General features: G+C 43.0%; 1 protein-coding gene across 2 annotated transcripts in view; it reads left to right on the plus strand.

Moving 5' to 3' along the window:
- Positions 1 to 653: 653 nt before the first annotated feature.
- TTK (TTK protein kinase) overlaps positions 654 to 24,861 on the plus strand; it is a 95,289-nt gene continuing 71,081 nt past the window's right edge. For both annotated transcript variants that reach the window (XM_032774990.2, XM_075063817.1), the window contains exons 1-5: positions 654 to 812; positions 1,166 to 1,391; positions 5,375 to 5,481; positions 22,759 to 22,902; positions 24,735 to 24,843. In XM_032774990.2, the coding sequence (XP_032630881.1) occupies positions 671 to 812; positions 1,166 to 1,391; positions 5,375 to 5,481; positions 22,759 to 22,902; positions 24,735 to 24,843 (728 nt within the window). In that variant the 5' untranslated portion in view covers positions 654 to 670. The remainder of the gene's footprint in view (positions 813 to 1,165; positions 1,392 to 5,374; positions 5,482 to 22,758; positions 22,903 to 24,734; positions 24,844 to 24,861) is intronic.

A 24,861-nucleotide genomic window follows, 5' to 3' on the forward strand; every position in this document is an offset into this window, starting at 1 on the left:
CATATACCTGTTTGTCTTTACTGTCTGTATAATGTCTTATTTAGGTTGCAACTTTGGGAGAGGGATCTATCTTGTAATACTCTTATAAAGCACCATGGAAACTTACAGCACTGTAAAGCCAGGTGTCTGCAGGAACCATAACAACCAAATACTTTGAAATGTGTGTTTGTGTGACTTTAAAAAAATATTTGTATATGTGTTTGTTTCACTTAAGGGCATCAGATCTTTTTTTAATTGCACTTTTTTTGATGGTAACATTCAATTGAAATGTACTATTGAGTCAAATCCATCAAGGAATAAATTGCCTTGAAAAATTTCAAAGTGCTATGTTGTTGAACAGGAATGCACACCCTGCATTCAAAGAATGCTCTTAAATACATTTGTGTATGTGTAGGGAAAAAGTAATGCTAGGTTGTAGACACCATTAACAAACTAGTAAAAATAACTTGTTTCAAAAGTATATTAAAATTGCCTTGGTAACAGAAGTTCTTAGCTTTTGCTGAAATAAGTATCTCATACATAGATATCGAATGGCCTTAATCTTCAAAATGTACATGAGGACACCTCTCAGGCTTCTCTAACGGGTATCTGCTACAGAATCTTTCACTTGAACCTTGACTGCAACAGAACTCTGCAGTAGTTACCTTGTCTTTTATCTGTGTGTCTAGAGATGGAGGAGGAGGATTTAAGCGAAAGAGGACTGACAATTGCTTCAATCATGAATCGAGTCAGAGACCTGAAAAATAAATATAAAAATGAAGACAATATTACTGATGAGCTTAATTTTACTAAAGTCTCAGCTGATACAACAGGTATGTTTTTTTTTGTTAATCTGCACTTTCACTCTTACTGCAATTGATGATAAAGTCAACTAGTCTGAGAACTATTAAGCAAAAACAGTTGAATCTATTTCAGCATTTTCTTTTTACAGTCTTTTTAAGACTAAGAAGTGATGCCCAAAACAAGTGACAAATTTCAGTTCCTCTTAATAATGCTGCTTAGATCCTTTCTTTCAGTAACTGCCCTTGTTTGTAGATTACTCATATTTAGAATTTTTTGCAAATGTTGAAATCCCCCCCCTTCTTTTAGTGTTCGCGTGTGTGTATAATACTTTATAACCATAAATCTAAGAATGTATTTGGTTGTTGTTGCATTTTTCTCTTAGATAACTCTGGCACTGTTAATCAAATTATGATGACTGCAAATAATCCCGAAGACTGGCTGAGTTTCTTGCTTAAACTGGAAAAAAAGGGTATACCTCAGACTGATATTAGTCTATTGAATAGATTGATTGGCCGTTACAGTCAAGCAGTTGCTGCACTACCTGCAGAAAAACATAGCCAAAATGAGAACTATGCTCGGATCCTAGTAAGATTTGCTGAGTTGAAAGCGTAAGTACTAATCACCAATTTACAATAAGAAAACTCCAAAAGAGGACTTCTGAATTTTACTAATGGCAAAATAGACACTATTAACAAAAGTCTCTTTTGCCCTTAGGACAAATAAATACTCCTATTAATATTCATGTTATTTAACTTGTACACCTCTACCCGGATATAATGCTGTCCTCGGGAGCCAAAAAATCTTACCGCGTTTATATGTGAAACCACATATTGAACTGCTTTGATCTACTGAAGCGCGCTGCCCTGCCTCTCCCCCTCCCCTCCACCCCCGACCACTGCTTTACCACATTATATCCGAATTCATGTTATATTGGGTTGCGTTATATCGAGGTAGAGGTGTATTTTAGAGGGCACCTAGGACCAACAGAAACTAACTGCTTGTGCAGGATAAGTGACTAATGTAAACCTACTTATTGTAAAAGCAGCAAAGAGTCCTGTGGCACCTTATAGACTAACAGACGTTTTGGAGCATGAGCTTTCGTGGGTGAATACCCACTTCGTTGGATGCATGCACGAAAGCTCATGCTCCAAAATGTCTTAGTCTATAAGGTGCCACAGGACTCTTTGCTGCTTTTACACATCCAGACTAACACGGCTACCCCTCTGCTACTTATTGTGACGTCAGCTGGAATATTTTCTTATATGCTGATGAGTGTGATTGATCAGCTTATTTTTAACACATAAGGATGTGGGAGGGGGGAACACACCACATCTCACCAAAATATTAGTCAGTTACGTTACTTTCAGTAACACTTGTTTAAAAATAATTTTCTTTTACTTGGATTGTATGTGTGAGTAAGGTTGAAAATGATATAAGGAGGCCTCCTATTCTTTCCTTCCCTTTCACCCCAATTTTGTAAAAACTTAAATATTGTGTGGAAGTACCAAAAAACTAGGCAACTTGTAATTTTAACAAGTTTCACCTCAACTCTGTATTGTTGGTAATAATGCTTAGTTGTATTTTAACCTGTTCATCTCAAAAAACATGCTTTTTCCCTCTTTGGAATTTTAGAACCTACTTGCTATAACTTTTGTGTTGTGGTACACAACTTGCTTGTCAGTGGGGCAACTTATCTATTTATAGTAATGGATCTTTCAGAAAAAACATTATTTGGATTTATCCATGCCTGCTCCCTTGACTATTCCAGAATGAGAGGCACTGTTGTCTGTTTCTTTCATATCAGTAAGATAAACAAGACAATTACCAAAATATAACTTTACCCAATAAAATGAAACTAATGAACATCCCCTTAACTTATTCTCAGTGAAACAGGAATGGAAAGGGCTGGTTCTTCTTTGAGAGACTGCACATGTCTGTTCTGTGTGTGTCTAGTGTACTAGTATGTCTACCCAGAGTTTCCTTAGTGGTACCTGTCAGGCAGCGCATGTGCTATTCACTTCTTCATACATCAAGCTGATGGTGTAAAGAGTGGAGTTGCCCCCATGCTCTCTTCAGTTCCTTCTTACTACCTGTGGAGCTGTCTGTGGACTGTTGCTCAAGGTTTCCTTTTTATCTCAGGAAAACTTTTTCTTCATATTGTAAATAGTAGTTTAGGTTATACATGGCTTTTTTTTCCCCTTGGCAATATTTTATTTCAGTTTTTGTAAAGGTTTTTTATGTTTACTTTTCCAAGCTTATTTTTCCTTGGTACCAGAAGCTTGGTTCTGCCCAAGTGTGCCATGCATCCCTCCTTGGACCTGGGTTGTCTGGACTCAGCACTTCTCTCTTGGCCTCAAGTGGTTCTCCTATGGCTCTTTCTGACTTCCCTGTTGTGTATGGTCAGAGATTCTGGGACTGGAGAAGAAGTGTTTTCCTTCTCTGAGAACACCTTGTAAGACCCACAAGTCAGTCTCAGGATAAAATCTGACTTCAAAAGCAAAAAAGGGTTCCTCTTCTAAAGGACATTTGAGACACTGTAAAGCTTCAGTAAGTCTTTAGGGAACCATTGTGTAGCAAGGTTAGAGTGTGTGTGGAGACTCGCAGCTTGTTGTTACTAATGGGTGGACTTCTACAAGAAGCCTAGTCATTGACTTGGTACCTGCTGAGGTAACATCGAGGCCAGCACAGGTGAGACTAGTAGTTGAGGCACCAACTTCAGCACTGCTACAAGCAATTTTGGTACAGATGACAGCAGTAGTTGGTGCAATGGCAAAGAACTTAGGGGGAATCCATACAAACAGTCTACTATGGCAGAGTATTGACATTCTGCTCAAGTCATGCAGTCGGTACCACAGTTAGTGCCTTTTTTTGATATGGGGCTCCCCTCTTTCATACCAGTCCCATCGGATACCTTTACTGCTGTGGTAAGGAAATCTCTGGTACCAACTTTGAGACATGCAGTACCAGTGAGGCTTAAACCTTTTGTAACAGTTCTGAAGATGGTACATACAGCTACATCTCACAGGAAGTACTGTTTCTGTTTATTGGATTCAGCGGAAAAGCTGTGTCTCTCTTTCCTGAAGAGAAGATCTATACTAGCTCCCACTCATTTTTCGGTGGCAAAATCTAGCACGTCATAGTCATCAATACAGTAGCAGATCAAGAGAGAGATCACCCTGGCTGTCTGCCAGGTGCCTGCCTGTCCCCTTTTCCCCCAGTACCATACATACAAATGGCCATATGGGAACCCATGGGACATTCCGCCAGCTTCTGGATCGGATTCCCTGGAGCAGTCTAGACAAAGCTCTTCAGTGCATCCCATTGACATAAAGGTCCTGTGCCTAGTACAGGGCTTGATAACAGCCTGCCCCAGGTACCCAATCTTTCAGTACCCATGGCGCAACAACCATGGAGTTGGAGGCTGAGGACTCCTTTTTATATGCCAACAATTCATCTGCATCACTAGATGAAGCCTTGTGTCCTGATTCATTTTCACTGATTTCAGATGACTTTAAAACATAGCAAAAGTTCATTAGCAGGATGGTTAATTCCCTGGGAATCCAGGTGCAACTGCTCCAAGAAAACCCACATAAGTTGGTGGACATTCTGCATCCTACCACCACAGGCAGCGGGTGGTGAGAAGGAACTGAGTTGGTGTTCCCTGGTCCCTTTTTCCCCCTTGCTTACTGCACCACAGTGAGATTTCTCTGTGTGTTTTGTAAATAGTTTTAGTTCAGTAGTACCCTTTTTAGTTATTTAGTTAAATAGTTTAAGTAGTTTGTTAGTAGTTACTTTAGTGCTGTGCCTTCACCAGATGTTAAACACCGTCCTCCTTGCAATTTAAAGCTAAGTATGAGGAGATACATATGAATTTGTACTTTTCAACGAGGACCTCTAAACCTTGGCCATGTCCCTAAAACAAAATCCCCTATATGTCTTGGGAAACTGGGCCGTGTTTCTGTGGCAAAATTCCTGGATTCTGCAACAGTTTGGTGTTGCAGACTGGAAATTCTGTGACAGATTCATTTCAGAATTCAATTAATAGAATAGCTCCTGTGTCTTGATGTTGTATTAATTTTTTTCACATTATCACCTCATTCTAATATTTTTGGTACACTGCAGATTTTTATAGCGGCAAAAACATAAGTTAGGGAAAAGCTGGAGGCTTTAACACTTTTGGGTCTTAGCACCTTATACAGATGTTGGAGGTTTGTGTGTGGTTTAAATATATTGCTAATTTTTTTCAGCTAAAATTATCTTCAAGAAAAAAAGTATTGGTAGTTAAAATTATCCTCCTCAGATTTGAGAATACCCTCACTGGTATTGACTAGAGCAGTTAACACCTCTGTTATTCTTTGTCTTCCTGCAGACTCAAGGAAACAGTGTATATTTGTTTAGTTTATTTTTTAACAGTTGTGAGGAGTAGACAGATTTTTGTTTAGCTAATGGAGGGCAGTACTGTGACAAAGGTGAATTTTGCAGTAGATTCCTTGTCCATCACTAAATATATGGAACTCTGCCCTTAAATTTCCTTTACTCTTTCATTTCCAGCTTTTCCTCTCTACATAAGTATCAGTGTTTTGTTTTACAGTTTTCAAGACCCAGAGGAAGCACGTGACCAGTTTCATCTTGCCAGACTGAACTGCAAGAAATTTGCTTTTGTGCATGTAGCTTTGGCACAATTCGAACTGTCACAAGGTATGTGGAAGTTGGTCTAATATTGGAAGCTTTTGTCTCATTATTTTATATTTGTTTAACAAATCAGTATAATTGTTAATATATTAAGAAAATAGAATATTGGTTTCTTCCCTTCAGAAAAGTGTTTTTTTTTCTTTTAGTAGAATATGGGTCTCAGATTTGTTTTAGAAAGTGTGTTCTGTTGAATATGGTATATTTAGGACTGATTACTGAAGCCTACGTAATCCATATCATTAAAAAAAAAAGCTGATCTTCCAACATATTCTAGTATGGCTTCTGTGACAGACCCAGACCAATGGGGTACAGGAGTCTGGTAGAGGGCAAATATACTGGTCACTGGATGAGTAGTCTTCTGTTCCCTGAGTGACCAGAGCAGGGGCTGCACTAAGGTAGTCATGAACCTGCTAGAACCAATTAAGACAGACAGACTGATTAGATCACCTGCAGCCAATCAAGGCAGGCTAATCAGGGCACCCGGGTTTAAAAAGGAGCTCAGTCCAGACAGGCGAGGAGGAGCCAGTGGAGAGGAAGTGCGTGTGAGGAGCTGGGAGGAAGAGGCACAAGGAGCTGAGAGGGAGAGGGTGTGCTGCTGGAGGACTAAGGAGTACAAGCATTACCAGACACCAGGAGGAAGGTCCTGTGGTGAGGATAAAGAAGGTGTTTGGAGTAGGCCATGGGGAAGTAGCCCAGGGAGTTGTAGCTGTCATGCAGCTGTTACAGGAGGCACTATAGACAGCTGCAATCCACAGGGCCCTGGGCTGGAACCCAGAGTAGATGGCGGGCCCGAGTTCCCCCCAAACCTCCCAACTCCTGATGAGACATAGGTGTAGTTGACGCAGATTGTGGGGAAGATCACTGAGGTGAGCAAATCTGCCAAGAAGCGCAGGACCCACCAAGGTAGAGGAGGAACTTTGTCACACTTCATATGAGATAGGAGAGACTCTTAATGCTGCTTCACTGCCTAGAAGTCTGAGATATAAATCTTGTCTGCACAAAACTTTTCTATGGAAATGTTTAATGTATGTAAAGACTTGAGTTTTCTGTGAAGCTTTTTCCACGAGTAGAAAGAAGTGTTTCCCATCTTTCAATCAAGCACAGGGCAGCCAGTCCAAAAAGTATTTTAGGTCAATCATCTCCCCTCATGCCCTGTAGTTTTTAACTCATAATTAATATTTCTGACAAACTTCTAAACAACTCTCAACTGAAATAAAAAAAAATCCAGGAAGAGGCAGGTTAGCTATCTTAGAGGGAGATGTTTTTTTGCAACATGTCTTGGTCAGTCTCCTTATTTCAGAAATGGCCATGGCAGGCTGTGCTTCCTTGTTCTTGTGTGCATACCACTGCTTGGATATCTCCATAAAATCTACCAGAATCTCTCTTGGAGAAAACTTGCTCATGTTTTCTGAATTGAAGTCATCTACCTTCCTCTAGAGGGTGCCCATTTTGAGATTCTCATCTGAAAAGCAGAGCCATCAAACTGTGTGAGCAGCTATGTTTGGGCATCTCCAGGTCAGCTATTAGTGGCTGATGGAAATATAGACTGTTCTCAGTTTCTTAGCAGTCAACAGCCTCTGTAAAATGAGACAGGATTTTCCATCATTCTAGTTACTGTCATCCTGAAATTTTTCAGTCAAGGTTTTATAGAGGCTACAGGATCTAACTGGGAGGAGAAATTTAATATGAGATCTGCCTCGTTCTTCCTTACAAGGTTCCTTAGTGACGGCCTAGTTTCAGTTCTCAAGGAGGTCTTAAACCTCTCCACTCCAGCTTTTCAAGTGAAGCAAAGCTAAGTCCTCAATTTGTTTCTTCTCCATTAGCAAATACCCAGTGAAATATAAGTCTGATTGGACTCAATTCCACCCATGTTCTTCTGCAAGCTAAGATCCAAAACTAACTCTTCTACAGTCAAGGTGACTGCAGTTAAAATAGTTCTGACTCTTCTGTTTCTTTTTCCACAATTGTGAATTGGGGGGGCCCGAGGAGACAAGTTTTTTTTTCTGATATCTATGGCTGGACCAGAATAACCTTGTCCAGCCATGTCCAAACCATGTTGGAAAATAGAGCTGTGGTGGTGTACCTGAATTTTCAGAACCAAGAGGAAACTGCTCATAAAGGATTCCCCCTGCTCATCTGGGAAGAAGTCTTGCATGTCTCAAATACCCAGGTTTCAGGCCACCTAAATTTCTAGATGGGCTAGTGAAATTGGATTCTAATACATCCAAAGACTTACTCCCTCCAAGAAGTCGTCGTCTTATTCTCTCTGACTTTATCACTGATATCCACGTTTGTTTCCTCCAATTTCAATTGCCACCCTCCCAGGGGCTACTTGGATCTGAAACCATAGGTTAAAGATGCTCCAGTGGATGGGATGAGGAAGATGTCCTCCTATACTGCTTTATTTTTCTTCTTCTCTTTAGCAGACTTCCTCTTTTAGCCCAGAAGGGGGCATAAGCTCTAGTGGAAATGTAGGTGGTGTCTTTCCTACAGAGAAGAAGCTATTTTTAGTTGCAAGTCAACATGTTATACCAACCAATGAGAACAAACCTTTCTATAAAACAAGAAAGAGTACAAATGCTAAACAAGATGAAAATCAATGATTAAATCCAAAGTTTCTTCCTTGCAGATTTAAATCAAGATTAAAATTACTGATTTAAATCAAAGTACTCTGCCCATAATCCTCTCTGTTTACAACTTGTACAAGGAGTACTGACTGTACCAGACAACCATGAGCTGATGCAGACTTTCATCAGTTTTTAGGTAAATCCTGCCTCAGAAGCCCTTAAAGTAGATAGGCTGCTGTTTTTAGGGAAGGAATTATCTTCCTGCTTCTGGTTAGGCCCTTTTAAATTTTTCTCCTTTCATCTCCTTTTCCTGTCATTGCTAGACAACCATTATATGTGTATTTTATATATATGTGTAAAAAAATATATATATATAAAAAAAATATATATATATAAAAAAAAAAAAATTCCTCTCTCACCCCTATGGATGGTATGTGTCTTCCTCAACCTTGGGTCCTCTACCAGAGGCCTGGGAGTTTGAGGGTTCTGCGCAGTATCTTAGCTGTTCCTAGCACTGCACTCTTCTGGACAGAGAGCTCTGCTGTGTTCCTGGGATCTGTTGGATGCCACTCACCCAGCTTAGGATCACAGCCCAGGGTCCTACCACCCTGGGACCACTTTGGCTTCACTTTCCCATCTGTTCGTAGTTCTCTTTCAGCCCTGTACTTCTCAGCTTCTCATATTCCTTCTCCTGACTGTGCTGTCACTTGCACTGCTATATTATCACACCGCTGTCCTCTGCTCCTGTCTATTACCACGATGTCTGGTTGATTGGCCAGTACCTGCCTGTCCTCTGGTATGGAAGTCCCACAGATCGTTACGCCTGCTATTCTCCAAAACTCTGCGAATCTCCCATCTGTGTTGGAGGGGTCTAGCCCATAGCTGTGCAGAATGTTCCTTGACAAATGCCAGCCATTGGGTTCCGTTCAGTGTAATGCTGTTCTGCGCTGCATCTTACATGCTGCCACTAGTGTTGGAATCTGTTCTGGCTCTCTGCACAGTCTGCACCTTGGCTCCTCTTAGTGTGTAGACCCCTGCTTCAATGATCTGTGCTCAGTGCCTTTCCTGTGCTGCTATGATCAGTCCTCATGCTGTCTTTAGTTCCACCTTCAGCCACTGGTAGGATTTCCGATGTCAGCCACTCAGCTATCTGTCGATGGTACATCCCATGAAGGTCTTGTCTTGCCATGGCACTTCTTCTGCTTGGTCTTCCTCCCATGTCTGCTGCTGCCGCCTCAGGCATTCTCTCAGCAGCTCATCTTTGGGGCATTTACTGATTTACTCCTGGATGTTGGTTTCATCCAGGATAGTGGCCTTGACGCTCACCAAGCCCCCCGCCTCTTTCCGCTGGTATATACAGTCTCTGGGTGTTGGACTTGGGGTGGAAACCTCCGTGCATTGTGAGGAGCTTCCGGGTTTTCCATGGCAGCCTCCATTCTCCTTGGCCACTCACTATTACCGGCAGGGTATTGATGACCGCAGGGCGTATCCGTTGATGAGAGTGGATCTTGTTCTTCCCACTGAGATGGTCTTCAGGACCTGTCTTATCCTTTGGATACTTGGGTTGCTGTTCTTCTTTGCTTCCTCATCGTGGTTTCCATGTGACTTTGGGGATGCAAGGTACTTGTAGCTGGTCTGTCGTTCTGCTATGTGGCCCGCTGGTAGTTCCACCCCATCAGTCTTGACTACCTTCCTCTCTTCACTACCATCCGCCAACTTCTCCAGTCCGAATGACATCGCCGATTCCTCACTGTAGATCCGCGTCAGTGGATTAGCCGAGAGTCGATGTTCGTTCATACTTAGCATACAGCTTGATGTCATCCATGAGAGGGTGGCTGTAATGTAGTTCCACTCCTGAACTGTTAACCGTATCCAGTCCTTGTGATTATCTGGCTGAGGGGTTTAGCCTATGCAGAACAGCAGCGGGGACAGTGCATCACCTTGGTATATGCCGCACTTGATGGCCACTTGTGCAAGTTGCCTTGAGTTGACTTCTCGTGTGTCTTCCATGTCCCATTGAGTCTGAGGAATCCTTAGTGTCTGTTGACTTGTATAGCGCAGACATTCACAGATCCACGTGTGCGGCATTGAGCTGCGTAGCTTTCCTGTAGTCAATCCAGGCTGTGCTTAGATGGTCGTCTAGACCTTGAGTCTTGGGCGACTGCTCTATCTATGAGCAACTGGTGTTTGAGCTCGTGGGTTGTTCCCAATGACCTTCTGAGCTGTGCTCATGTACTGGCCCATGTGGTCTGTACTTGGCAGCTATGATGCCTGATAGGACTTTCCACGTGTGGGGAGGCAGTATTTGGCGGTAGTTGGCCGGTTCTGTCCCCTTGCAGGGTCTTTCATGTATCAGCACTGTCCTTCCTTGTGTTTGCCAGTTTGGTGGGAGCCTGCTGCTAGCAGCTGGTTCATCTGTGCTGCTAGGCGTCATGCACTGCTGTTAATTTTCTTTAGCCAGTAGGTGTGATCATGTCTGGTCCAGGTGCTGTCCAGCTCTCATGTTTTTGACCCGCTGCTGGATGTCTTCTACTGTGATGGTGACTGGTTTCTGTTCTGGGAGATTGCGTGCTGTTTCAGGTCCTGCAGCCACTTGCACTGGTGTATGAGTTTCTTTTCTCCCATACGTTCTTCCAGTACTGTTCAGTTTCTGCTGCTGGTGGCTCTGCTGTTTTGTGTTGTTGCACTGCAGTTGGGAGTAACACCTTGGATGGTTCTTGGAGACAGGGCATTTACTTTTTGGCCTCTGCTTTCTCTAGTGATATCCTTAGGCTGGTAGCACAGTTGCGTGAGCCTTTGTTTGCAGTCTCTAGGGCTTCAGATGGAGTCAGGCCTTGTATTTTTCAGTAGCCAAGTCTTATCCTTAATCTCTACACCTTCTGTAGTCCACAGCTGACTAACTTCTCTCTCCGAGTCGCCTTGATCTTATCCTCCAACCTCATTTTCCAGGGTGGGTACATACTGTTGTTCTTCTTGATCGTGTAGCAAGCATATATATATAAATAAAATGCACATATAATGGTTGTCTAGCAATGTGCATCAAGCAATTTATTGTTCTTGTTCTGCAACAGTGTAATATAACCTACTGTGTCTCATCAGGCGATACATTTGTGGCGAGTTGCTAAATAGCCAATAAGTTTTCTTAAGTCTTTGGAGATTCTCAATAGTGAGAAGGCTTAGGGCTTGGCTACACTTGAATGTGCAGCGCTGGGATTACATGCTGTGGTTGTACAGCTGTGTAGGAAAGTGCTTGCTGTGGCACACTTGACAGCTACCAGCGCTGCAAGTGTGGCCACATTTGCAGGATTTGCAGCGCGTTGGATGGTGCATTGTGGGAGCGTATCCAGCGTTCAAGGGCTGCAACGTGCTTTTCAAAGAGGAGTGGGGTAGTGTGACAGGAGCGTGGGAGAAGAGAGAGTGGATTTTTGGAGCAGACACTGTGACACTCCATGCCTTGCAAATCTCTGGCCATTCTCTCCACCCTCTTCAATCACTCTTAAATGCAAAAAGGCTTCAGACCAGATAAAGCAGCTTTCTCCAACGGACTCCTCCCCCCGCCTCTGTTTCCCTCTCTCAGCAAACACTAGCAGCTGTTCTCAGCTCCCTGCCTTGCAGTTCTAAGGACTGGAGATACACACAGCTACTTCAATCATTTAAAGTTTTGACCCTTCCCACCCCTCTCTATCACTAATGCAAATTATGCACTCCAAATAGCCTTCAGACCACATAAGCAGCTGCTCAACACAGACTCCCTCTCCCTTCCAAACAGCTGTGAACATTCCAAGCAATTCCCCTGCCTCGGCTCGCTCGCTCGCTGGAGCAAAGAGCAGCTGTGTTTGTTTTTTTAGAGCTTGTCGTTCAGCACATTCTCGGTTTGTTGGGACAGGATTCTGGGATACGGGATCTCTTAATACCCTGGAGGCCATAACAGTGCTGTGTGTCCACACCTGATGAGCAGCGCTGCATCACCAGCGCTGGAATCGCTACACCCCAGTCAGACCAGGTGTACAGCCAGTGCTGCAGCCAGGGAGTTGCAGCACTGGCTGGGCTTTGTAAGTGTGTACACAGAGTGAGTTGCAGCACTGTAACCCCTTCACCAGCGCTGCAGCTCTCCAGTGTAGCCAAGCCCTTAGTGTGGAACTCCTCACTCCAGACTGGCTACCATTTGTAATATTTGACAGAAGACTCTGTGTCTTACTAACGTTGCCACCTGCATCTAAGAAAAAAATATGCATTTGTGTAATGATATAACTTCCTCACTTTACTTTTCTGTTTAAATTGGGCTATAAAATATTCAAGGCAGGGTGATTTGTCAAAGTGCCATGCACACTAATGGTGCTATATAATAAATAAACCAAACTGAAGACCTTATACACCTCAACCCCGATATAACGCAACCTGATATAACATGAATTCGGATATAACGCGGTAAAGCAGTGCTCCACGGGGGCGGATCAAAGCAAGTTCGATATAACATGGTTTCGCCTATAAAGCGGTAAGATTTTTTGGCGCCCGAGGACAGTGTTATATTGGGGTAGAGGTGTACCTTATTTTGGGAACACTGGCAATATCTGTAGAACTACTGCACACATAAATGAGTACAAATGGTTCTGCAATAGGTAAGATATTAATGTCAAGGCTACTGTTATTTATATTTCTCTCATCACTTATATTTCACTCATCATAGAATCTGAGTGAATTACAGAAATTAAAAATGGTGTCAAGGATTATTTGGGATTAAATTGACCTATATATCTACCAACTCCACCTGTTTGATTATATCATTTGGCTATGGGATGTTTTCATACAAGAGTGTTTTACTTTACAGCATCCATTTTCCTGCTGAAAATGCAGTCCTAGTCTGAAAAATGACTTTCTTTAAAGATAAAAACATCACTTAACTGCTCTGGCTCGCTAGGAGTACTCTGATTCATCATCTGCTCACTCTGGGCTAAACTAGGCTTTTATGGCATTCAGTCATAGCCCTGAGAGAGGGTTGGTGCAGTTCCAAGGTGCCACAGGGTACTTCAAGGTGGATTCGTGCTGCCCTTCATGGTAGTGCACTCTCTTCCTTCAGTCTGCCCAGTCCACTCTGTGGGCCACAGGAGGCTGGAAGAGAAAAAAGCTATGTTCCACCTTTTTATATGAAGAGATAGAGAGGTAGCAGTCCCCTAGCCCTTTTAGTGATAAACGTGTTCTGTTTGGTTTTAAACTATTCCTGCCCTTTTAGTTTAGTAAAACTAAGCCAAATTATTTTCTGGTTTGGTCATTATGAATAAAACTGTTAGATAAATTCCAAATAAAGATTCTGCACACGTTTGGTGATCCTTTGAGTCAGAAAAAACTTTCAGATTGACGCTGAGTTTTCTGGACTGGCATTCAGGAAAGATTGCTTTCTTATTTTATTTCTGAACTAAATAAATTTCATCTGGGAAGTAGATGAAGCAATACACTCAGAATTCTAGGATGACAGTTTCCTTTTTCAAAGTCAGAACTTTTAAGTACAACAGATTAGAAGTATTCTATTGCACAGACGACCTAAAAACCTATGAATGTGAATTTAATTGAATCACATTTTTAAAAAAAAATTAGTTCCTTGTTACTGACTCGTCAATCTTATAACTTTATTTACAGGTAATCTAATGACTTCATTCTCAAGATGCTGCTTTTTCTTTTTGCTGTATTGTCTCAACCATCCAGGGCATGGTGGTTTGATTTAAATGTCTTGATTTAAATAATCAAGCAGGAAACCTTGATTTAATCATAGATTTTAGTCTTGTTTTGCATTGCACTCCTTTCTTAAAGATTCATTCTCGTTTGTTGGTATTCAAACATGTTGATTTGAAATTAATATAAACTTTATACTAAACTTGGGACTCATTGCTAACCAGGATGACACTATGTAAACATTCATTTAAGCAATTATATAGCTTCACATACATGTATTCAGATTCTTAATTTTTATTAGGGCTGTCAACTAATTGCAGTTTACTTTTTTTGAGTTAATTGCATGAGTTATCGCAATTTAAAAAATTAATCGCTATTAATCATACTGTTAAACCATAGAATACCAATTGAAATTTATTATAAATATTTTTGGATGTTTTTTATATTTTCTAATATATTAATTTCAATTACAATACAGAATGCAAAGTATCCAATGCTCACTTTATATTGTTTTTTTATTACAAATATTTGCACTTTAAAAAAAGATAAACAAAAGAAATTGTATTTTTCAATTCACCTCTTACAAGTATTGTAGTGCAATCTCTTTATCATGAAAGTGCAATTTACAAATTTTGGGGTTTTTTTGGTTACATTACTACGCTCAAAAACAAACAATGTAAAACTTTGGCGCCTACCAGTCTATTCAGTCCTACCTCTTGTTCAGCCAATTGCTAAGACAAACAAGTTTGTTTATATTTATGGGAGATGATTCTGCCCACTTCTTATTTATAATGTCACCTAAAAGAGTGAACAGGTGTTCACATAGCACTTTTGTAGCTGTTGTTGCAAGGTATTTACATGTCAGATATGCTAAACATTTGTATGCCCCTTCATGCTTCAGCCACCTTTCCAGAGGACATGCTTTCATGCTGATGATGCTTATTTAAAAAAAAAAAAAAAAATGTGGTGGTTACATTTATGACTAAACTTCTTGGGGGAGAATTGTATGTCTCCTGCTTGTATTTTACTCGCATTCTGCCGTGTATTTCATGTTATAGCAATCTTGGATGATGACCCAGCACACGTTGTTTGATTTAAGAACACTTTCACTGCATATTTGACAAAACACAAAGTGAGCTTTCTAAAGATAGCTGCAGCGCTCGACCCAAGGTTTAAGAATCTGAAGTGCCTTCCAAAATCTGAGAGGGAAAAGATGTGGGACGTGCTTTCAGAAGTCTTAAAAGAGCAACATGATGCAGAAAGTACAGAACCTGAATCACGGAAACAGAAAATCAACCTTCTGTTGGTGGCATCTGACTCAGATGATGAAAATGAATGTGCATTAGACTGCAGTGCTTTGGATCGTTATCGAGTAGAACTTGTCATCAGCATGGAAGTGTATCCTGGCTCCCCAGGCTTCAAGAAATGCCTCAGTTGCAAGGAATCTATCCCAGTGACAGATGGACACACTCAATGCGTTTGCTGTCTGGAAGAGAGAAACATCCTACAGAAGTGTGGTTTGTGTCCGCAACTGAAGAAAACTCCTATTTATGGAGTCAGCCCTTCAGCCACCTGAGCAGTGTCAGGAAACCTCACCACAACCCTCTACTTCCAAGGGAGGTGAGCTTAAGGAGATGCCTGTAAGCCACTTATGTGAGACCTCTAAGAAAAAGTCCTTGAATTCCCATAGCGAGCCCAGATCAAGCCGAAAACTGTCTCCCCCGCTTGATCAGTATCATCGTTACCATCACCACCATCTAAATCCGATACCCAGTGGTCTCACTGTACCCTCCTGACAGTGCACGTCAGGTTGCCTATGGACCCAATGGGCACAGACAAGGAAGCATCAGTACCATCAAGGCTCCTTTGGTACAGACATGGACATCAGTACCCCCTGTGCTACTCCAGGCAGCGACAGACCATACTTATCAGGTCCACATCACCAACTGCGTCAGTACAGGCCTCTTGGCACCTAAAACCACCACTGATACTGTTCCCTTCATCACCACTGGACTTCTGGTGCATGACAGATATTTTGGTGTCTGATGCACCAGTTTTGCCTCTGCTCAGTACCAAGGCCCTGGAACTGAGTTCACCCAGAACCTTTGACTTGCTGATGACTTCTTGTCTCACACCACCCTTTTCATCTTCCGTGTCAGAAAGTGAGCAAGAGGACATGGTTTCCTGCCTCTCTTCTCACCTTACAAAAGATGCCTAATTTCACTATGGACCTCAGTCATATTGTCGTCCTGATCCACAACTTCTTTGATTTGGACAGCCCCGGTACCAACCACTGGGTCCCTTTCCATGTCAATGGTGATACTGGGGTTCCTGTCAGGCTCAAATACAACAGGCCTCCCATCGTTCAAGTGTGGCCTACTAGCAATCAAAGAGACACTGTCCTTCAGTTGCTGCTTTGAGGGCTTCTGAACCCATTGAAAAGACAAGGGAGGAACAGGAGGCTGAAGTTGAGGAGGAAGTTACCCCTCAAGGCCATTTCTCATCTGGCAATGATGATGAGATTGTGCTTGAACTCAGAGCGATCAGAAACACATACGTTCACTTCCTCCCCCTGATTGAAGGCAAACACGCAAAAGTCACGACAGACAATATGATCTGCATGTATTACATAAACCTACAGGGAGGTGCTAGGTCACCCTCCCTGTGCATAGAATCATTGAAGCTATGGAACTATAGTGCATTTCCCCCAATGTCACAATATCAGCAGTCTACCTATTGGGAGTACACAACATAACGGCAGACGGTCTCAGCCGCAAATTCCCACACGACCACGAATGGGAAATAGATTCAGTGAGACTCCCTAACGTATTCTAACAATGGGGGACACCGACAATAGACCTGTTCACTGCTTTCCAGAACAAGAAATGTCCATGGTATTGCACCAGAGTGGGGACTGGACGACACTCCATGGGAGATGCTCTCTTCCTTTCATGGGGCAAGGGCCTTCTTTACACCTTTCCTCCATTCCCTCTGTTACTGAAAGTCCTATTGAAAGTAAAAAGAGAAAAAGAAAAGATCATACTAATTGCTCCTATTTGGCCCAGACAGATATGGTATCCTTAGTTGTCACAGTTGACACTGGGTCCACTGATGACTCTTGCAGTCACTCCCTACCTTCTATCGCAGAATCAGAGACAGACACTCCATCCCAACCTGCAGATACTGTGGCTCAAAGTCTGGCTCCCTCATGGTTCCAGCATGTAGGGACATCTTGCTCTGAGGAGGTACAGCAGGTGTTATTACACAGTAAGGCAGTAGCTGCTCATTGTACCTACTTACAAAAGTGGAAAACGTTTCAAATCTGGTGCCAGCCCAATGGCATCACCCCAGACATAGCCACTCTACCTGTAGTCCTGGAATATCTGTTGACTTTTAAGAAATTGGGATCCCTATTAGCTCACTGAAGGTAAATTTAGCAATAATTGCGATCTTTCACTGATAGGTGGAAGGATACTCAAATTTCTTCCACCAGGCTACAGAGATTTCTCAAGGGCATAGTGAACCTCTTTCCCCAGCCCAGACTTCCTACCCCACAATGGGATCTCAATCTAGTGTTAAAAGGTCTGACTAGACTTCCATTTGAACCCATAGAATCATAGAAGATTAAGGTTGGAAGAGACCTCAGGAGGTCATCTAGTCCAACCCTCTGCTTATATTAGGACCAACCCCAACTAAATCATCCCAGCCAGGGCTTTGTCAAGCTGGGGCTTAAAAAACTTCTGAGGAAGGAGATTCCATCACCTCCCTACGTAACCCATTCCAGTGCTTCACCACCCTCCTAGCGAAATAGTGTTTCCTAATATCCAACCTAGACCTCCCGCACTGCAACTTGAGACCATTGCTTCTTGTCCTGTCTTCTGCCACCACTGAGAACAACCTAGCTCCATTCTGTTTGGAATCCCCCTTCAGGTAGTTGAAGGCTGCTATCAAATCCCGCCTGATTCTTTTCTTCTGCAGACTGAATAAGCCCAGTTCCCTCAGCCTCTCCTCATAAGTCTTGTGCCCGAGCCCCCTAATCATTTTCATTGCCCTCCGCTGGACTCTCTCAAATTTGTTCGCATCCTTTCTTTAGTAGGGAGCCAAAACTGGATGCAGTACTCAAGATGTGGGGTCACCAGTGCCGAATAGAAGGGAATAATCACTTCCCTTGATCTGTTGTCAGTGCTCCTACTAGTGCAGCCCAATATGCCGTTAGCCTTTTTGGCAACAAGGGCACGCTGCTGACTCATATCCAGCTTCTAATCCCCTGTAATCCCCAGTTTCTTTTCTGCAGAACTGCTGTTTAACCAGTTGGTCCCCAGCCTGTAGCAGTGCATGGGATTCTTCTTTCCTAAGTGCAAGACTCTGCACTTGTCCTTGTTGAACCTCATCAGATTTCTTTTGGCCCAATCCTCCAATTTGTCTAGATCACTCTGGACCCTATCTCTACTCTCCAGCATATCTACCTCTCCCCCCAGCTTAGTGTCATCCTCAAACTTGCTGAGGGTTTAATCCATCCCATCATCGCGATCACCTATGACCACTTGTTCTTTAATTCAGCTTTCCAGAAAGATGGCATTTCGGATTGCCATCACCTCGGTGAGAAGGATAGGGGAGATAGCAGCTCTGATGGCACATCCTCCCTTCACATTGTTCTTCCCTGACAAAGTTACACTTAGACCACATCCAAAGTTCACTCCGAAGGTGACTTCCACATTTCATATCAACCAACTTATTCAACTTCCACCGTTTTCTCCCAAATCTCATCAGGATAATAGGGAAGCCGTTCTACATATGCTTGATGTGAGGAGTGCCTTGGACTTCTATTTGGACAGGACAAGAGCGTTTAGAAAATCTTAGACACTTCCTCTCCATTGCAAGATAGGTCAAAAGGTACAGTGATTTCAGCTCAAAACTCTCTAAATAGGTCTTGAACTGTATCAAACTCTGTTACCATATGTGTAATGTAGCACCTCTATCTTCAATATGGATGCACTCTACGAGATTGGTCTCCTCGTCCGTCACCTTCTCCAAGGATATCTCTATATCAGAAATCTGCAGAGCAGCTACCTGGGCATCTGCACATACCTTTGCAGAACACTGTGCAATCCTGGGGACTCTGCTGTAGACGCCAGATTCAGTGTCGCAATGCTATAACAGACTCAACTCTGAAGCCCCAGCCTCCAGTGGGGGGCACTGCTTATGAGTCACCTACAGTGGAGCATCCACTAGCAAGCTACTCGATGAAAAAGAAGTGACACCCTTTGTGCAGTAACGATGGTTCTTTGAGATGCCCCCGTCCTCCCCCCATGAGTGTTCCATGACCTACTCTCCTCACCTCCACTTTGGAGTTTTTGTCATTGACTCTGCTGTAGAGAAGGAACTGAGGAGGGTTCGCCCATGCATGCTGACTAGCTTTGTGGCAGACCACGAGGGGCAGCACATGCTTAGGCTGAATGGACACTACTTCTAAAGTTCTCCGATCAGCAGCGCAGGGATGCAGGGATGCCTACAGTGGAGCAGCCATAGGAGGGAACAGCTTGAAGAATCATCGCTACTGCACAAGGTGAGTAACTTCTTCTCTCGGTACTTGCTAGCTAAACTGAAACCTAAAGTAATTGAAGCTAAAGCTTATCTGTACAATAACTGGAAGTACTTACACTTAGAAAAACGTCTAGAGCATTCTCTCTGTTGTAAAAATGGAAAATAATACAGATACTTAATGCAGCATGTGACGTTATAAAATATTTATGAAGCTTGTGTTGACCTAACTAGTCAAAATTTCCCTCAATTCTGTATATAATTAAAACAGCAGCACCTTTTAACCCAATAATGTTTTTGAAAGGCTCAGTGATGCAGTGTACTTTTTATTTTTTTTAAGTGATTTTAATAGATTAGGGCTTAACATAGGTTGTCATAATTTCAAATTTAATTTTATTCAGGTTTATTTTATAAAAGGAAAATATGTTTAAATATTTATTTTTTTGATATCCAGAGTGGATAAAAATTGTGTTATGAAAAGAGCTTCTTTCGTCAGGTTTGTATTCAGCCTCAACTCATGACATCTGTACTTACTGATATTGCTGGTCTGTGCTCAGTGCGATGCTCCTATATAGTCTGTATAGTTGGGGTCTATAGTCACAACTCTGTTACAAACTGCAGTAGGTAGACAATAGCAGGAGTTCTCAAACTTTATCATACTATGGAGCATGTCTTAATAAAGAGTGGCTTATGAAACACCTGTGTTATCATCAAACAAAATTCCTGAAGTAATTACAGAACTTAATTAAATGGAAAAGTAAAGTATTTTAGCAACACTTAATGTAATAAGTATAACCTTTCTTGGAGGAAGTTAATCAATGTCTTCAGTTTCACAGACACCCGTCCTTGTCTGTTCTGTTCCCTTATTCTGATCTCGAGCCCATGCTTCCCTGTAACTTAGTTCCCTTGTTATTAAGACATATTACCCAACTGCTTTGTTTTATGCTCCTCTAAATGTTCCTCTCCTCCTAGAAAAATTGCCTCCAGTAATTGGCAGTGACTCTTGTTTCCTTTTTTTAATGCCACAGTGGCCCCTAGAGGAGGCAGCTAGACTTTCTCATTATGTATGCCTTCTTACAGAGAATTAGATTCTTCTTTCTAGACACTGGAGGCTGTGAGGGAATGTGATAAATAATTATGCCTGGTCACTGACTGACTTAATTAGTTGCCCCAACAGCTCATCCTCCTCCTTTGTCTTCATTTACAGAGACTTACTGAATATTTGTAAATGCTATAGTTGTTTTCTATCATGAATACTAACTACTTCCAAAAATACCCTGCTCTGAATAGTAAGATTGCAAAGTCAAGCATTCAAAAGTAGAAAATGCCAGAATTAAGATTGCCCATACAGCTTTAATTTGACACCCTTGTGTCTATGTGTTATGAAAGATTTTTAAAAGCATGGTCACATAGTTGTACCCTCCGACCCCCACAGGATCCCATCTTATTCAGTGCTCAGAAATTAATGTGGACATTAATCAGGGTTGTATAGTGAATGAGATTGTTGTCTGTAGGACCCCTGCCTTATTAGTTGAAGAAGCTGGAAAGTGTGTAGTGAATGAGGTAGGGGATTGTTGAAAGAGAAAAAATGGTCTCTCGGTTAAGGTAATTGGATGTCATCCTGGAGAAAATGGATTCTATCCCTGTCTCTGCCACAGAGTTCCTTTGTGCCACTGGGCAAGTCACTTGAATCACATTTTTACCAATTATCACTAATTGTGGGCTAGAACATCTGATTTTTAGGTGCCTTGCGACCCAGTGGAATCCACAGCTCCGAGTGAGGCACCGAGGCATTCTGTACAATTCATGGAAAGAGTTAGGTGCCTAAGAACGGGATCCACAAAAGCCAGCAAGCTGAGCAGGCAGCAGTCCAAGTTAGCTAGTAGGAAATGCCAAGGAGAGGAGAGTGGCCTAAGCCCATCCTCCTCAAGGGGACCTATGCACTTCCCCCAACCAGCACGTAAGCACTTAACTCCACTAGAAATTCAGCCTGAACTTTTCCCTGGGGTTAGATGTCAAAGCCCTTTTTCTCAAAAAACAAGGTGGCGGTAGTGTCCCTTTATTATAACTTTCAGCCCAGTGGTTAGAATGTTCACCCTGGATTTGGGAGACCTTGTTCCATTTCCCCCTCTGCTTGATGTGGAGAATGGATTTGAATTTGTTTCCCACCTCCCAGATGATTTGCCCTAATGTCTGGGGCTTGGGGTATTCTGGGACAGGTCTCTCTCACCCTCTTATAGGAGTTCTTCCACTGTTATTGGGCCAGAAAGGGGGAAAGAGACTAGCCTGGTGGTTAGGGCACTCATCTTGGACCCAGATTCCAGTCCCCTTTTACGAATACATATTGAAATGGACCTGTCTCCCATAGCCTGGGTAAGTGCCATAACCACTGGCCTGAAAGTTTATAAAAGGGGCAGCACCACCACCTCTCCTCCAGCTGCTTTGTGTGGGCTTAGGTGTGCTCCAGACACTTACTGGAATGGATTCTGGAGATGCAAGAGACCAGGGGTCGGCAACCTTTTAGAAGTGGTGTACCAAGTCTTCACTTACTGACTTTAACTTAAGGTTTCATGTGCCAGTAATATATTTTAACATATTTTAGAAGGTCTCTACAAGTCTATATTATATGCCTAAACTATTGTATGTAAAGTAAACAAAGTTTTCAAAATGTTTAAGAAGCGTAATTTAAAATTAAATTAAAATGCTGCTCTTATGCTGCTGGCCTATTCAGCCCGGTGCCGGCCTGGATTCCGTTCACCTAGGCTGGCAGCAGGCTGAGCGGGGCCTGCGGAACCCCGGCTGGCAAGGGGCGGCAGCCGAGACCCCAGACCGGCAGCGGGCTGAGCAGGGCTGTCGGCCAGGACCCCAGGCTAAGGGTGCAGGTGGAATGTGGGGGGAGGGGGTGCAGGAGCTCCTGTCTGGTGCTGAGGGTGAGGGTGGGGATGTGCAAGGGTGTGTGTGTGTGTGTGTGTGCAAGAGTCGGGGCATGAGGTGTGGGGGGGCTGGGTATGTTGGGGGGGTGCAGGAGTCAGAACGGGGGCTGGAGGTGTGTGAGGGGGTGCAGGAGTCAGGGTGTGGGATGCCTGGGTATGGGTGAGGGGTGCAGAAGTCAGGGCTGGGGTTGTGGGGGATGCAGGGGTCAGGGCAGAGGGATGGGTGTGTATGAGGGAGTGCAGGGGTCAGGGCAGAGGCTGGGATGCTCAGCTCGTGGGGGTGCTTCCAGCCTCCTGCCATGAATGGCTCACAACAGGGGGCTGGAGGGGATATGCCCAATTCCACCCCTTTCCCCAGGGGCCTGTCTGCCTGCCCCCTCCCCTTCTCTGCCTCCTCCCCGGAGCAGCGAGCATGCTGCGGCTCCGCTCCGCACCCCCCTTCCCTGCAAGGGCGATCAGCTGATCAGCGCAGGGAAGGAGAGGAGGAGGCACAGGAAGGCAGCACGCTGGGGGAAGAAGTAGGGGAGGGGGTAGCTTGGCTTTTAATGAATTCTCTGTCCCTTACTGCTTACTAGGAAATGTAAAGAAGTGTAAACAGCTTCTTCAAAAAGCTGTGGAATGCTGTGCGGTTCCACCAGAAATGTTGGAAATTGCTCTACAAAACCTACATTTGCAGAAAAGGCAGTTGCTTTCAGATGAAGAAAAAGAGAACTTCACAGGTTAGTCACTTCAGTATTCCAAAGTTTCACTTGAGCTTAAATATTTATTTATTTTTGTTTTTTGAATGATTCAATAACAGTACTAATATAGTTGGAAGGATCTTCTAGAGAATAAAGCACTAGACTGAGATGTGAGACCTGTGTTCAGTTCTTCGTTGGGTCACAGACCTTGGGCAATTGACTTAAGTTACCCAGTGCCTCCATTCCTCATCTGCAAATAGGAAAAATAGTTCCATGTCTCACAGGTGTGTTGAGGATAAAATCCATAAATGATTGTCAAGTATAAGAGGGGTAGCCGTGTTAATCTGGATCTGTAAAAAGCAACAGCGAGTCCTGTGGCACCTTTAACACTAACAGATGTATTGGAGCATAAGCTTTTGTGGGTGAATACCCACTTCATCAGACTCATAAATGATTGTGGTTCTTGAATGCTGTTTGTTGGTGAGGGCCATGTAAATACCTAGATAGTCCTTTTATTCTAACATTTAAAAAAATGTAGTGATGTAGTGCCCTTAGTTCTAGTTAAGAAGGCCAAGATGGAATTTCCTTGTTGCTATATCTTCAGATTTTAAGCCCAGCACAGAAATGGATTGCGAAGCCAGGCTGAAGATTTTACTCATGGAGGTGTCCTTGAGACCTTGGTCAGAGCCAGAATGGTCAGACCTAGCACCAAGTGCCTCTGCTTCAATGGAGAGCACACTGTTCAGTGGGAGCACAGAGTTTTCAGAATCCAAAGCAGTGATAACTTAACTGTTTTTCTCCAGGAGGTGCCAGGAATAAATCAGTGGGGAACACAGTTCTTCTTTCTGATATATGAGTGATACAAACCAGAGTGCTTTTACCTAAAACTACTTTTTATTAGATCTTAAGCACACACACACACACATGCTGTTACAGTAGGTTCAGAGCAGCATCATCTTCTCTGGATGTCAGATGTTCCCTAGCATGCTATATTTAGAGGACCAAACCATTCTGTAGATCCACTCAACTCTTCATAGCAATAGTTGATAGAATAAAAGGCCTCCCCATCTCAGCTCAGAGAATCTCCTCCTGGATCATTTAGTGCATTTGCACATGTTTCGAACAGGCGGGTGTTCCACTGCCAGCTATACTGACTGCCCATTCCACGGAGTCTCAAGCTTAATCAGCGGCATTTCTGGCCCAGGTCTCTCTACAGGAAATCTGCAGAGCACCAACTTGGTTGGCAGAAAACTTATGCGCTGACAACTAGGCCATTACAAGCCAGGGACGACGCCAGTTTTGGTCAAGCTGTCTTGCAATCGTCATTTCCATGAACTCTGACCCCCCTCCTATGCTACTGCTTGGAGTCATCTACAATGGAATGAGCCTACGCAAGCACTCAAAATAAAAACGGTTGCTAACCTATCTGTAACTGTTGTTCTTTGAGATCTGTTGAACATGTCTATTCCACCACTCGCACTGCTACTCCTCTTTCGAGTTGGCCAGAAAGAAAGAACTGAGGGGGTGCAGGTTGGCCAGGCCTTTTATACTGGCCCTACGAGTGCACTGCACCAGAGGGTGCCAGAGTGGACCCGATAGATACCACTGGGGGAAAAAGTTCCAGCAACTGTGCTTGAGGGGCACGCGCGCACACACACACGGACAACAGAATGGACATGTGCAACATATCTTGAACACAGTTACAGAGAGGCTAGTAGTTGCTGAAGGAGAAAAACAGTTAACTTATTCACTGATGTGCATTAAAATCCTACAGTTAATGCAAGCTTAGGGCAGTTTAATATTTTGAAATATGGTACATATTTCATTGGTAGTCACTTAATAATTCAAAATACTTGTTAACTTATTTATAGTATCAAGTATACAAGAATCCGGACCACAAAACATGGCTGGAAATGTCCGGAGTAGGAAAAAAAGTGATTCTGGTGAAATTTCTGCTAATGCCCCCAGATCTTCTCTTGGGTAACGATTTAAATTCTT

Source organism: Chelonoidis abingdonii, chromosome 3, assembly GCF_003597395.2.
Source record: "Chelonoidis abingdonii isolate Lonesome George chromosome 3, CheloAbing_2.0, whole genome shotgun sequence".
Classification (NCBI taxonomy): domain Eukaryota; kingdom Metazoa; phylum Chordata; order Testudines; family Testudinidae; genus Chelonoidis; species Chelonoidis abingdonii.